The sequence below is a fragment of the Eriocheir sinensis genome, unplaced genomic scaffold, assembly GCF_024679095.1.
Source record: "Eriocheir sinensis breed Jianghai 21 unplaced genomic scaffold, ASM2467909v1 Scaffold7, whole genome shotgun sequence".
Lineage (NCBI taxonomy): Eukaryota > Metazoa > Arthropoda > Malacostraca > Decapoda > Varunidae > Eriocheir > Eriocheir sinensis.
This window is the reverse complement of record NW_026112053.1, coordinates 52,556-66,007: the sequence shown is the minus strand read 5'-3', so window position 1 is coordinate 66,007 and position 13,452 is coordinate 52,556. Positions and strand designations below refer to the sequence as shown.

The following is a 13,452-nucleotide window of genomic DNA, read 5'->3' as shown; positions in this document are numbered from 1 at the left end:
CAAATTTGGCCCGTTGCTGCTACACGGTAAAGCCACAAATTTGGCCCGTTGCTGCTACACGGTAAAGCCACAAATTTGGCCCGTTGCTGCTACTGGGTCAAGGATATGTAACCTGGCATGAGAACAGGGTGAGGTGCCAGAGGGTTGGAGAAAGGCTATTGTTGTGCTGCTGTACAAAGGGAAAGGGAGCAGAGGTGATTGTAATAGTTACAGGGGAACAAGTCTACTCATTGTGGCAGGAAAAGTGTATGGAAGGGTTTTAAATGAGAGGATGAAGAAAATAACTGAGAAAAGTGTAGGTGGTGAACAAGGGGGTTTTAGGAAAGGGAGAGGTTGTGTAGACCAGATATTTACTTAAAATGTTATAGTTTAAAAATACATAGAGAAGGATAGGAAGCTGTTTGCTGCTTTCATGGACCTGGAGAAGGCATATGACAGGGTTGACAGGAAGGGGTTGTGGGATGTTCTAAGGATATATGGTGTGGGAGGGCATTTGCTGGAGGGAATTCGATCCTTCTATACGGATGCGAGTCCTCTGTACGCGTGAAGGGTGAGTTGAGTGAGAGTTTACGTGTTGGTGTGGGTGTGGGTGTGAGACAGGGGCGTGTGATGTCACCATGGCTGTTTAATGTGTACATGGATGGTTGTATGAGAGAAATGAAAGTCAGAGTGGGGGAGCTTGGTCCAAGGCTGAAAGTGAGAGGTATGGAGGAGTCATTGGTGGCGGGCCTGTTGGCAGATGATAGTGTTGTTGGCAGAGAATGAAGGAATGCTGCAGAGGATAGTGGATGAGTTTGACAGGGTGTGTAAGAGGAGAAAGCTGAGAGTGAATACTGGAAAGAGTAAAGTTATGGTATTTGAGAGGGTGAGAGAACAGGTCATTGATTTTGCAAAGCCATACAAAGCAGAAGGTACAACAAAGTGTAGGATAAGGTTAGGGGAGGAGAGAATGGAAGAGGTGACTGAGTTTAAATATTTAGGGACAGTTTTACAGAAGCATGGAAGGTGAGGTGAGTGACAGACCAGTGAAGGGCAGACAGGTGGTGGGTGCTTTGGAGAGAGTTATGAAAGGAGGAAGTGTGAGCCTGGAGGTAAAGAGGGGAATAAGGAACAGTATTATCCTGCCAACTCTGTCATATGCATCAGAGACATGGATATGGAATGCAGCACAGCAGTTGAGAATACGTACATGCAGTGGAGATGAGTTATATAAGAGGTGTGGTGTGTCAGGATGGGACGGAGAGAGTAATGAAAGCGTGTATGAGCGGTTTGATGTGGGTGTGACAGTGAAAGGGGTGGAGGAGTGTGGGGGTGGTGCGCTGAGATGGTTTGGACACGTGATGAGAATGGGGGAGAATGAACTCATGAAGAGAATGTATGTGGGAAGGATTGAAGGAGGGGGTGTCAGAGGAGTGGATCAATAGAGCGAGTGAGTATTAGAGCGAGAGAGTTGGAAGATGCAGGATTGAATGTGCTGGGAGGGAGTGCCAGAACAGGGGGAGATGGAGGCAGTTCAAGGGAGCAGGGCATCGGATATATAGATAGATAAAAAGGAGAGAAATGAAGGGCAAAGTTGGAGAAGTTGGAGTAAGACTGTTCGATGAGGGAAGGAAGTGGGTACTGAATTGATACTGTTTGCTGATGACACGGTGCTCATTGCAGAAAATGAAAGTGACCTACAAAATTTTGTCAGTGTTTTTGATAGTGTCTGTAACAGGAGAAAGCTGAAAGTAAATGTCAACAAAAGTAAAGTGATGGTTTGTGAGTGAAGTAGAAGTGAGGTTGTAGATTTTGTATGCCCATATAGAGTGTGAATTGAATGTGAAAAAGAATGCAAAATAATTTTGAATGGTGAAGAAATGGAGGAGGTCAATGAGTTTAAGTACCTTGGATCAGTTATGTGTAAGCATGGTGGTATGGAGGGAGAGATAAGAGAAAGGGCATTGCAAGGAAGAAGGGTGGTGGGGTCTTTGGGACGAATCATGAATGGCAGAAGTGTGAGCATGGAGGTAAAGAGGGATTTGAGAAATACAATAATAGTACCAACCCTCACATATGAAACGTGGGCCTGGAATGAAAGTCAGAGGTCTAGAGTGCAGGCAGTGGAAATGAGTTATTTGAGGAGTGCTTGTGGTGTGAGTAGAATGGATGGAATGAGTAATGAAAGTGTGTACGAGCATTTTGGAATGTGTCACAGGGGTGAAGGGAAGAAGTGTGGAGTGGTGGAAGAAGTGAAGCGACAGACCTTAACCCCTTCAATACAAGCAGACAAAACATAACCTCCATGCCATATCCTGGTTTTACAGACTACGTAGAATAGTCCAATGACCATGACGCACATACAGCGTCTCTAGGATATGGTTCGAGAGATGAAATGACTCATATACTGCGTCATGGTACTGAAGAGGTTAAAGTGGTTTGGCCACATGGAGCGAATGGAGGAGAGTAAGATGACCAGGAGGGTGTATGTGAGTGAGATAGAGGGAGGGAATGCTAGAGGACGACCTCCAGTGAAATGGAGGGATAGGGTGCAAGAGTACGTTGGGGAGAGGGGGGAAAGATCCTTGAGAAACTTTGAGCAGGCAAGGAGGGAGTGTCTGGATAGAGAGATGGAAACTCTTCTGCCGTGGCCATCCCCTGCTGGGAGCTCCTAGGAGCAGGCGTCCATAAAATGATGATGATGATGAAAAGGAAAATATTAAGAAACATAAGACAGTAGACAAGTGAGGAAAAAATTAAGAAAAAATGAAATTATAGTACAGTACACACCTTTTACTTCATACTTTCCCACTGCAACTATTTCCCAAGGCCACAGGGGAGATTAACCGGGCTTTCATGGGTGGCTTTACCATTTGAGGTCCAGAGGCCGTGTCAAACTACCACTGGGGTCACAAAACACTCCATGAAGTCCCCAACAACTTTTACGAGAGCTCACACTTTGGCTATTTCCGAAGGCCACAGGGGAGGTTAACCGGGCTTTCATGGGTGAGAGAGAGAGAGAGAGAGAGAGAGAGAGAGAGAGAGAGAGAGAGAGAGAGAGAGAGAGAGAGAGAGAGAGAGAGAGAGAGAGAGAGAGAGAGAGAGCGTGGAAAAAACAGAACGGATGAAGGATAGAATGATGCTGACAAACTTCTCTTCCAACCCCCCCCACCCCCAACCCCCCATCCTCCTCCACCTCTCACCCACCAGATAAGGGAACCACGCGCGCCAGGTCCCTCTCCTCCACGTGCTGGGTCAGGGCTATCCACTTCTGCCACAAGTCCAACGGATACGGCCCCAGGAAGCGGTCCATCTCGCGGAGGTTCGAACGGATGCGCTCCACCTCCTCCTCGCTGGCCTCTGTGGGTGGAGTGTGTGGATGAGAGGTGGAGTGGAGGGGAGAGAGGAAGGGAAGATATGAGGGGAGGAAAGAGGGGAAGGGAGAGGGTATTGGAGGAAGGAAGGAAGGGGAAGAGAAGGGAAGAAAAAGTGAGAAGGAGATCTACAAGAAGAGAGGGAAGAAGAAGAAGAGGAAGAGAGAGAAGAGGGAAGGGAAGGGAAGAGAAGTGGAGGAAGGAGAGAAGAAAAATAGGAGTGTGAGGAAGGAAGGAAGAGGAGGAGGAAAGAGAGGAAGGACAGATAGAGGAGGAGGGGAGGAAAAGGAAGAGAAAGGAGGAAAGATGGGAGAGGAGGGGAGGAAAGAGGGAAGGGAGAAGGATGTGAGAGGAAGGGAAGGGAAAGAGAAGGAAGGGAAAATATAAAATGTGAGAAGAGAATGACACACACACACACACACACACACACACACACACACACACACACACACACACACACACACACACACACACACACACACACACACACACACACACACACACACTACTAAGACATATAAGAAACAGTAAAGACGGCAAAATTCTGCAAGAAGACCTAAACAAGATTTGAAAGTGGAGTATGGAATGGGAGATGAAATTCAATGTGAAGAAATGTCATGTTATGGAAAAGGAAGAAAGTGAAGGAAGACCAAAATGGACATATAAAACGGGAGATGGTGAAACATTAAAGAAAGTACACGGAGAGACCTGGGAGTAACAATGCAAGATAACAAACAGCCTGAGAGTCATGGTGATCGGATATTCGGTGATACGTATAACATGGTGAGAAATATAGGATTAGCATTCCACTACAAGGATATGGATATGATGAAAACCTTAATTACCACTAAGATCAGACCAAAATTGGAATATACATTTGCAGTGTGGTCTCCCCATAAGAAGAAACACATAAAGAAACTATAAAGAATACAAAGGATGGCGACAAAAATGGTTCCAGAGCTGGAGGGATTGACATACGAGGAAAGACTAAAGGAAATGGACTTATGGCCATAGTGTTAGTCTTCCCCATTCCCTTCCTGTCCCCATCCCCACACGCGGGACTGGGGTATGGACAAGCCGCCCCGTCACCTTCCCATCCCCGGGACAGATATGCGGGACAGACAAGACCAATCCGCAGGTCATAATAATGTTGGCAGCACTTTCAAACCAATAATTACAGAAAATGAAATAAATAATGCATTTTTTACACACCATTGCATTCATATACATTATATATCATAAAAAATAACAATAGCGTTTTTGATCTACATTTAAATAACAGGTAACGCGGGTAAGTTAATTTATGAGACAGGTCGGTATCCATGACTCGTCACACACCTGGCCAGCCACACCGGGGTTGCCAGGTCGTGTCATTTTTGGCATTTTTGTCTTAAATTAAGGTGGTCACCAAGAAATGCCCCTTTTTGTGGTATATGTTAAGTATTGCCATTAAAATGTCATATTTAGTCATCAATCTGCCGTCTTTTGCCATGCTTGGGGACAATTATAAAGGAACCTTCAGGAATAACTGTACGTTTACAATCAAATGGAAACACCAGTCTTTAAAAACTAAAAGAAATATTAACTTTAGCAAAGTTTGCAATACAATATCACTCATAAAAAAATTCTGATACTTTTCAATATATTTCCTTCTATAATAACAAATGGAACACTATTTATTCATGAAACATACGAAGGGAAAGCCGAAGATGTCCTGCTCTCTGCCCCGCGGAGTCAACACTTTTCCCACCCCATCCGGTCCCTCACGGGGCAGCGTAAAGCAACCCCGACCACATGGGAACGATTAACACTGCGGTTTATGGCCACAGGAAAGGGAAGGGAAGGGAACGTGAATGGGGAAGACTAACACTACGGCCGTTACCAACACCAGGACAAAGAAGAGAAAGGGGAGACCTAATACAAATCTACAAATTATTGAGCAAAATGGAAGAAGTAGACAACGAGGAGTTACAACTAAGAGAAGGAATTACCACCAGGAACACAAGAGGACATAGTAAAAAATTGAGGAAGGCAGATTGCTTGAGAGACATAAAGAAATATAGCTTCCCGCAAAAAAATATAGAGGTTTGGAATGGACTAAGTGAGGATGTAGTATCGGCGAGGAGTGTGCAAAGCTTTAAGGAAAAGTTGGAAAATGTAGATACGGAGATGGGACCACATGAGTGTAAAGCCCAGGCCTGTAAAACTACAACTAGGTAAATACACACACACACACACACACACACACACACACACACAATTTAACATCCCCTGATTAAAAACTATACAATAACACCCACATCCCCTACCCCCAACCCCCACCCCCCACACACACACATAGTTTAACATCCCCTGATTAAAAACTATACAATAACACCCACATCCCTTACCCCCCCCCCCCCACACACACACACACACACACACACACACACATAATCTAACATCCCCTTGAATAAAAACTATACAATAACACCCCAATCCTCCAACCCCCATAAACAGGTCAGGTCAGGTCACACACTCACCCTGGGTCGTCAGATCCTCGGCAGCCGGGTCGTAGTGCCTCACCAAGACCTCCCGTGCCCCAAAGATGTGGAAGAACCCTGTCCGAGGCGCCGTGTCCCCTTGCCGGCTCACAGCACTGGGGTGGCAGGGAGGGAGAGAGGTGAGGTAGAGTGAAGGAAGGAAGGAACATGGAGGAAAGAGAATGGATGAAGGAGTGAATAGGGAGGAAAAAAGTATGAAGGAAGGAAGGAAAGAAAAAGGAAGGAAGGAAAGAATGAGACTATGGCAGAGAGAGAGAGAGAGAGAGAGAGAGAGAGAGAGAGAGAGAGAAAAGAGAGAGAGTCGATTGAAATAGAGAGATAAAGAGAGCTAGGTAAGGAGAGAGAGAGAGAGAGAGAGAGAGAGAGAGAGAGAGAGAGAGAGAGAGAGAGAGAGAGAGAGAGAGAGAGAGAGAGAATGTGTATTAACCATAAACACACACACACACACACACACACACACACACACACACACACACACACACACACACCTGAAGTAGACAAAGTGCAGCCCAGGTGGTATCATTTTGACCCCTCGGAATCTCTCGCCTACGTTCCAAGACTTGAGGTCGATGCCAAACTCCGTCCCCGGTGGCATGCCCAGGAGGACCAGCGTGGCGCCCCCCAAGGCAAGCTGCTGCGCCAACTCCTGATGCTGTTGATGATCCATGCTGGGGAGAGAGTGGTGGGGTGAGGGGTGAGAGGGAGAGAGGGGTGTATATGTGTGTGTGTGTGGGGGGTGTAAGAGGTAGGGGAAGGGAAGGGAGGAGAGTGTGAAAGGAAAGGAAGGGAAGGTGAAGAAGGAGGAGGAGGAGGAGAAGAAAGGAAAAGAAAGGAAAGGATATGAAAGGAAAGGAAAGGATATGAAAGGAAAGGAAAGGATATGAAAGGAAAGGAAAGGAAAGGAAAGGAAAGGGAAGGGAAGGAAAGGATAGGAAAGGGAAGGGAAGGAAAGGAAAGGAAAGGATAGGAAAGGAAAGGAAAGGAATGGAATGGAAAGGGAAGGAAAGGAAAGGATAGGAAAGGGAAGGGATGGAAAGGGAAGGGACGGAAATGAGGACGTTGAAGGTGTGTGTGTGTGTGCGTCTATTCTCACACATCAGAGCAGGTCAACAACTCAAAACAACATATAAGTAGTTAATCAAACCTAAAAGATTACATAGCATGAATAATAAGTATATGTAACTCTATTAAGTACAGTCTGTTCATGTAATAGTACAGGATTACACCATGCATTTATTACCAAATCCTGAAGCACTGGCAGAACATAACTAATCTAACTAAACTAAACCTAACCTAACCTCATACCTGACCTGCCCTGCTGCCAAAATGCAATAAACGGAAAGAACTCCCTCAATATATCCTCCCAGACCATATTCCAAGAAATTAATATCTCACAAATAAGCAATTTGTGATGGTATAGCAATACAGCAGTGTGTGTGTGTGTGTGTGTGTGTGTTTGTACAAATTAATTAATAGTGTCCTTCACAATGAGACAGACGGACTTATGGAATAATGCGGTAGACGGTGGCCGAACTGGTAGCGTACTGGACCCACATTCGCCGCGTGATGGACGACGCGGGTTCGAATCCCCACGCTACCACTCGGATTTTTCAGTCACCGCCGAGTGGCTTAAAACTACCCACATGCTGTCCTGAAGACCACCCATCAACCCGGACTCCAGAGGAAGCCGTCCAAGCGAATCAAGAACGAATTCCGGGGGGCAGCATGAGCCAATGCAAGATGGCGCCACTATAAACACTCGCCTGTGCCAGAACGGGCTGGGCCGACCATCAGGCCCCACCTAGAAGAAGCCTTGGGCCGACCATCAGCCCCCACCGGGAAGATGCCTACCAGCTCCAAGGTGAAGAAAGGGAAGAGCCCGCATGGAAAAATACACCCTTGTGACATAAACACGCCTGTTGCTTGTCAAAACCCCGCCATAGTTGCTAGAAATGTTGTAATTACCAGCACACCATGCCCTAAACGCCCACACGCTAGGAGCCGCTATTCCTAAGATTTACCAAGAAGAAAAATAAGCACAGAGGACACACGTACGAGGTTTTGACAAGCGGACAGCCGTGTTTAGCCACAAGGGGTGTATTTTTCCACGCTGGCCTCACGGTTTCTTCCAAGTCGATGAGCGATGAGACTGCGAGCTCCAGGGTGAAGAAAGGGAAGAGCCCACATGGAAAAATACACCCTTGTGACAAAAACACGCCTGTCCCTTGTCAAAACCCCGTCATAGTTGCTAGAAATGTTGTAATTAACATCACACCGTGCCCTAAATGCCCACACGCTAGGAGCCGCTATTCCTAAGATTTACCAAGAAGAAAAACAAGCATAGAGGACACACATTCAAGAGACAAACTGACAATCCCTTCTCAACCTTTTCTTCTTCCTTTTTTTCTTCTTGTTTTCCTCAGTTTCAGGGCAGCAGGAGGGCCACACACCCACGTCCTCTTCTTCCTCAGCCTTCTAACACCTTATATAACTTCTGGGCTCCTTATTTGACGTCTTGGTTCCTTGGTATCGTTTAATTATCTGTATTTTCTTAACCACATGCTAACAAAATCAACTTCCACCTTTAACAATTTTCACATCCACTACTTCCGAAGCCCATAGAGGAGACAATCGTGTTCTTATGAGTGTTTCCTGAAGTCCATTTTACAGAGGAAGGGTTAAACTACCACCAGGGTCACACATCTACCCCTGGAAAGGCTTAAAACTCCTAGGAAAGCCTTAAATATGTGTGCCAATTTTCACATCCACTACTTCCGAAGCCCATAGAGGAGATGATCGTGTTCTTATGAGTGTTTTCTTCGGTCCATTTTATAGAAGAAGGGTTAAACTACCACCAGGGTCACACATCTACCCCTGGAAAGGCTTAAAACTCCTAGGAAAGCCTTAAATATGTGAGCCTGGGAGATGAAACGTTTGATAAGAGTAAGTGTTTCAGCCTCACCAACGGGGCACTCAGTCAGGGCTTGTGAAGACAAAATAAGACAAAACCAAAACTTTACACAAAACACGAAAAAACAAAGCAGAGACAACCAAATGGCCGATATACTAGTGTTTCAACCAAGGATCATAAGTGGGAGCCGTTACAAACCCCATTCCCACGCCTACTACTGGACTGGACTGGACTGGACTGGTAATGGCTTTCGATTGATTCACTTGTTTAATTTATCTGTAGGCCGTGGCAGAGTGGAGCACCGTGGCCCAAGAAAGTCATTATATCACGGATCCGAGGGCCCGGTGTGGCGCGTCATATCTCATCCCTCCGTCACAGTCCGTCCCATCCTGATCTGAGCATCGCGGAAATCAAACTTTACTATCACAGAGTAACTAAGTGAGACATCTATAAGTGTTAAGAAGTACCAAAGAGGACCAAAAAATTAAGCGATGCAAAGCCGAACAGGTCACAATTAGGGAGAGGAAGTAGTACTTGTTTTGATATCCTAAGTTATTGATTGATTGATTATACACACACACATACGTCATAATTTCCTTTTATAATAATATGAATAGCCTTGGGTGGGACAAAAAAATACAGTACGGTGCCGAAATTCACCCACCCTGTGTATGTATTCAGGATGGGATGGACTGCGACGGAGGGACGAGATTTAACACCACACCGGATTCGAATCCCGGCCCGGGCAGGCGTCGTGCAGGCCACCCAGCTGTTCATCCTTCCTTGTGGATGGGTGATAGCCTACGTGTGCACCCGGGGACACCTGGGGAAGGCACACCGTGGTAACCCGGAGGTCACACTGGGCCTGTGTCCCGGCGTGCAAACCAAATCAGTGGGGCGAGACTTGCCGCCACACTGGGTTCCTGCCTACCACAGGGTCACGGGCAATTGTGACGCGGAGATGAGCACCGAGGCCACTCGCGGCTACAGCGTGTCCCCAAAAATTTACCTCACTTGAACTTATAAATTCGCCTGTGGTACTAATTAACGGGCCGGTCACCTGGAGGCCCTCAAGACAGCCTCCCGACGCTAGCCAGCACACCAACACAGCCAAATTGCATCTCCTTGAGTCCTTGGCACTGTTAGTACACTGTTGTGGTGCACTGCTGCGGCCCCGCCAGGCACTACAGGTAAAGCTGATATGTAACTCAACAGGTGATCCGCGAACACTATAATAATATATTGTCCTGTCTAAGAATACATCTAACCTCCCTGGAAGCACAGAGCCACAGAGGGGAAGGCACATACTTGAGTTAGCCCCCTGCCGTGTGTCACTCAGGCAAGGTGACCCCTGCAGCAGGTGACCCCACAGGGTAACACGTTCTCTCAAAATTGTAACCTTCCCAGAAAAATAATAAAAATGGAAGCATAAAAGGATGTGTGCTCACCAGGGCTCGAACCTGGGACCTTCTGTGTGTTAGACAGATGTGATAACCACTACACCATGAGCACTTGTTGAGGAGTGCCGCCCAGAGTGCCAAGCGGTGCCACACACACACACACACACTTCAATTTCTTCTTCTTCTTCTTCTTCTTAAATTCCTTCACCACTCCTTCGTTCTCCTCCGGCCTCCTTCTCTTCTTCCTCCCGTTTGTCCTCCTCCTCCTCCTCCTCTTCCTTCTATCTCTTCCTCATATATTCCTCTCTTCCTGAATTCCCTTATCTCTGTATCTCCTCCATCTCTTTCCTCCTCCCCCTCCTCCTCCTCTTCCTCCTCCTCCTCCTCTTGATATTAAAGGAACTTGGAGCGATAATGTTTTGCTTGAAAATATATATAAAAAAATTACTGTTTCTCACGGCTCTCTGCAGCATGAAGTCTGGCTATTACTGTGTTGGTCGAATGTCTTCTCACTGGTATTCTTACGCGTTTAAACTGTCCCTAGAGTGTTAACATTGGAAATCTGTCAGTCTATCATGATTTTTTTTCTTCTTCCTCTTCCTCTTCCTTTTCTTCTAGGAGTTTACTCTGCACTAATTATTTATTTTACACCAGTGTTTTTCGCATTCGTCTCTCTCTCTCTCTCTCTCTCTCTCTCTCTCTCTCTCTCTCTCTCTCTCTCTCTCTCTCTCTCTCTCTCTCTCTCTCTCTCCTGGTGAGGAGGACAAGGAAGGAGTGACGAAAGAAGAAGAAAAAAAAATTGAATTGTGTGTGTGTGTGTGTGTGTGTGTGTGGTGTGTGTGTGTGTGTGTGGCACAGCTTGGCACTCTGGGCGGCACTTCTCAACAAGTGCTCATGGTGTAGTGGTTATCACATCTGTCTAACACACAGAAGGTCCCAGGTTCGAGCCCTGGTGAGCACAAACTTTTTTTATGCTTCCCAAGGCTCTGTCCTGGGACCCGTTCTCTTCGTCATTTACATCAACGACATTGACCTTGGTCTCAATAATTTCATTAGTAAATTTGCGGACGACACGAAAATCGGCAGTGCGGTACTTACGGAATGTGACAGGCGGAGCCTACAAGACGAAATGCCTTTTAATATAAACAAGTGCCAGATTCTGCAGGTTGGATCTAGAAATATAAAGAAGGACTATGAAATGTGCGGCGTTAAAATTAAAACCGTTCACTCGGTCAAAGATCTTGGCGTCACAGTCGCGTCTAACCTCAAGTTTTCCCAGCAGTGCAACGAGTCCGCTAAAAAAGCAAACAGGATGATGGGTTTGATTAAGAGAAATTTTTCATTCACGAATAAAGATGTTATACTACCTTTGTATAATAGTTTCGTCAGACCTCATTTGGAGTATGCCGTGCACTTTTGGTTTCCCCACCATGCGAAAGACATTGCTAAATAAGAAGTTGTTCAGCTTAGGGCAACCAAGATGATCCCTTCATTACGTAACAAACCCTACGAGGAAAGGCTGTCACATCTAAACCTGTTTTCTCTTGCAAAACGCCGCCTCAGAAGAAAACTGATGGAGTGCTTTAAAATGCTTCACGGTTTTGCCAACGTGGATCCGACCAAGCTGTTTGTGATGGCTGACTCGACGCGAACGAGAAATAATGGCGCTAAACTCAAATGTAGACAAGTTCATTCAGACTGCACAAAATTCGTCTTCACTAATGCTGTCGTTCGAGACTGGAACAGATTACCACCATCAGTGGTGCAGGGTAACTCGATTGCATCGTTTAAGAATAATCTTGACCGCTTCTCCTCCATCTCAATGTTCACTAGATCAGTTTCATCGTCATGGTGGCCGCATAACAACTGTCACTTAGGTTTAGGACAGACCACCTAGTTTGGGCCTTAGGGCCTGTGTGGTCTGGTTATCTATGTAATTCTCTCTCTCTCTCTCTCTCCCCTGAATCTATTTTACTGAAGTGGATATTTTCTTCTCAACATTTTTACCTTCGTACAAAAGCAACCTGAAGAGGAAGGTACTATACGTCAGTCTCTCTCTCTCTCTCTCTCCTCTTCTTCCTTTTCTTCTTCTTCTTTTTATTATTATTATTTTTAGTTATTATTATTATTATTATTTTCTTCTTCTTTTTCCTCATTATTTTCTTCTTCTTCTTCTTCTTCTTCTTCTTCTTCTTCTTCTTCTTCTTTTTCTTCTTCTTTTCTTTTTATTTCTTCCTCTTTTTCTTAAAACTAGCAAATTAAAACTCTCTCTCTCTCTCTCTCTCTCTCTCTCTCTCTCTCTCTCTCTCTCTCTCTCTGATACCACCAAACCCGCAACCTCCCCTCAAAAAATAGCGCAAAGTAGCCCAATCTGTATATATATATCGCGGTCTTCGCTCTAATTTTCATTCTGTGGAACATCATCTCTCCTCCTCTAAACCTCACCTTCTCTTCCTTACCGAAACACAGGTTTCTGAGGCTACTGACAGCAATCTCTACTCTGTTCCCTCCTACTATCTCTATCCTAAATTTCAATCCAAAGCTGGATGTTGCGCCTACGTGCGCAACGACATCACTTGCTCTCGTGCCCACGACCTTGACTCTTCTGAATTTTCCACCATCTGGTTAAGACTTCACTGTCATTCTATTACTAAATACATCTGTGCTGTTTATCTCTCACCTAACTCTACTAACTATGTAAAATTCTTTGACTATTTGAATTCTAAAGTGGAGCACATCTTGACCCACTCTCCCTTCGCTGAAATCTCCATCCTAGGAGATTTCAATGTTTACCACCAGCTTTGGCCTTCATCCTCTTTCACTGACCATCCTGGTGAACAAGCCTACAACTTTGCTATCCTCAACGACCTAGAGCAGTTGGTCCAGCACCCTACACGTATTCCTGACCGTCTTGGAGATCGGCCCAACATTCTAGACCTCTTCCTTACCTCAAACCCTTCTGCTTATTCTGTCAAACTGTTCTCTCCGTTGGGCTCCTCCGATCACAATCTTATTTCTGCATCCTGTTCTATCGCTCCTGTACACCCTCTGGACCCACCGAAGAGGCGATGCTTCTGGCATTTTGCTTCAGCTCGGTGGGACGACCTGAGGATGTACTTTTCCGATTTCCCGTGGAATGATTATTGCTTCCAGGATAGAGACCCCTCTGTGTGTGCTCAGCGCATCACAAAGGTGATTGTCTCTGGAATGGAGGCATACATTCCTCGTTCTTTCTCTACTCCTCA

At 45.7% G+C, this 13,452-nt stretch overlaps 1 protein-coding gene and 2 non-coding genes across 5 annotated transcripts in view; 1 reads left to right on the top strand and 2 right to left on the bottom strand.

Moving 5' to 3' along the window:
• Nucleotides 1-13,452, bottom strand: part of LOC126993913 (protein AAR2 homolog) — a 59,027-nt gene that overhangs the window by 8,961 nt on the left and 36,614 nt on the right. For 2 of the 3 annotated variants that reach the window (XM_050853077.1, XM_050853078.1), the window contains 3 exons: nucleotides 6,385-6,564; nucleotides 5,876-5,991; nucleotides 3,187-3,339 (listed from right to left, as the gene is read on the bottom strand). In XM_050853077.1, the coding sequence (XP_050709034.1) occupies nucleotides 3,187-3,339; nucleotides 5,876-5,991; nucleotides 6,385-6,564 (449 nt within the window). Of the gene's footprint in view, nucleotides 1-3,186; nucleotides 3,340-5,875; nucleotides 5,992-6,384; nucleotides 6,565-8,282; nucleotides 8,838-13,452 lie in introns of those variants that run through there. The other variant, XM_050853079.1, reaches the window with a different exon arrangement.
• On the bottom strand, nucleotides 10,247-10,319 carry Trnav-aac (transfer RNA valine (anticodon AAC)). Its single transcript has one exon. It is a non-coding gene; the product is annotated as a tRNA-Val (tRNA).
• On the top strand, nucleotides 11,096-11,168 carry Trnav-aac (transfer RNA valine (anticodon AAC)). The gene has a single exon. It is a non-coding gene; the product is annotated as a tRNA-Val (tRNA).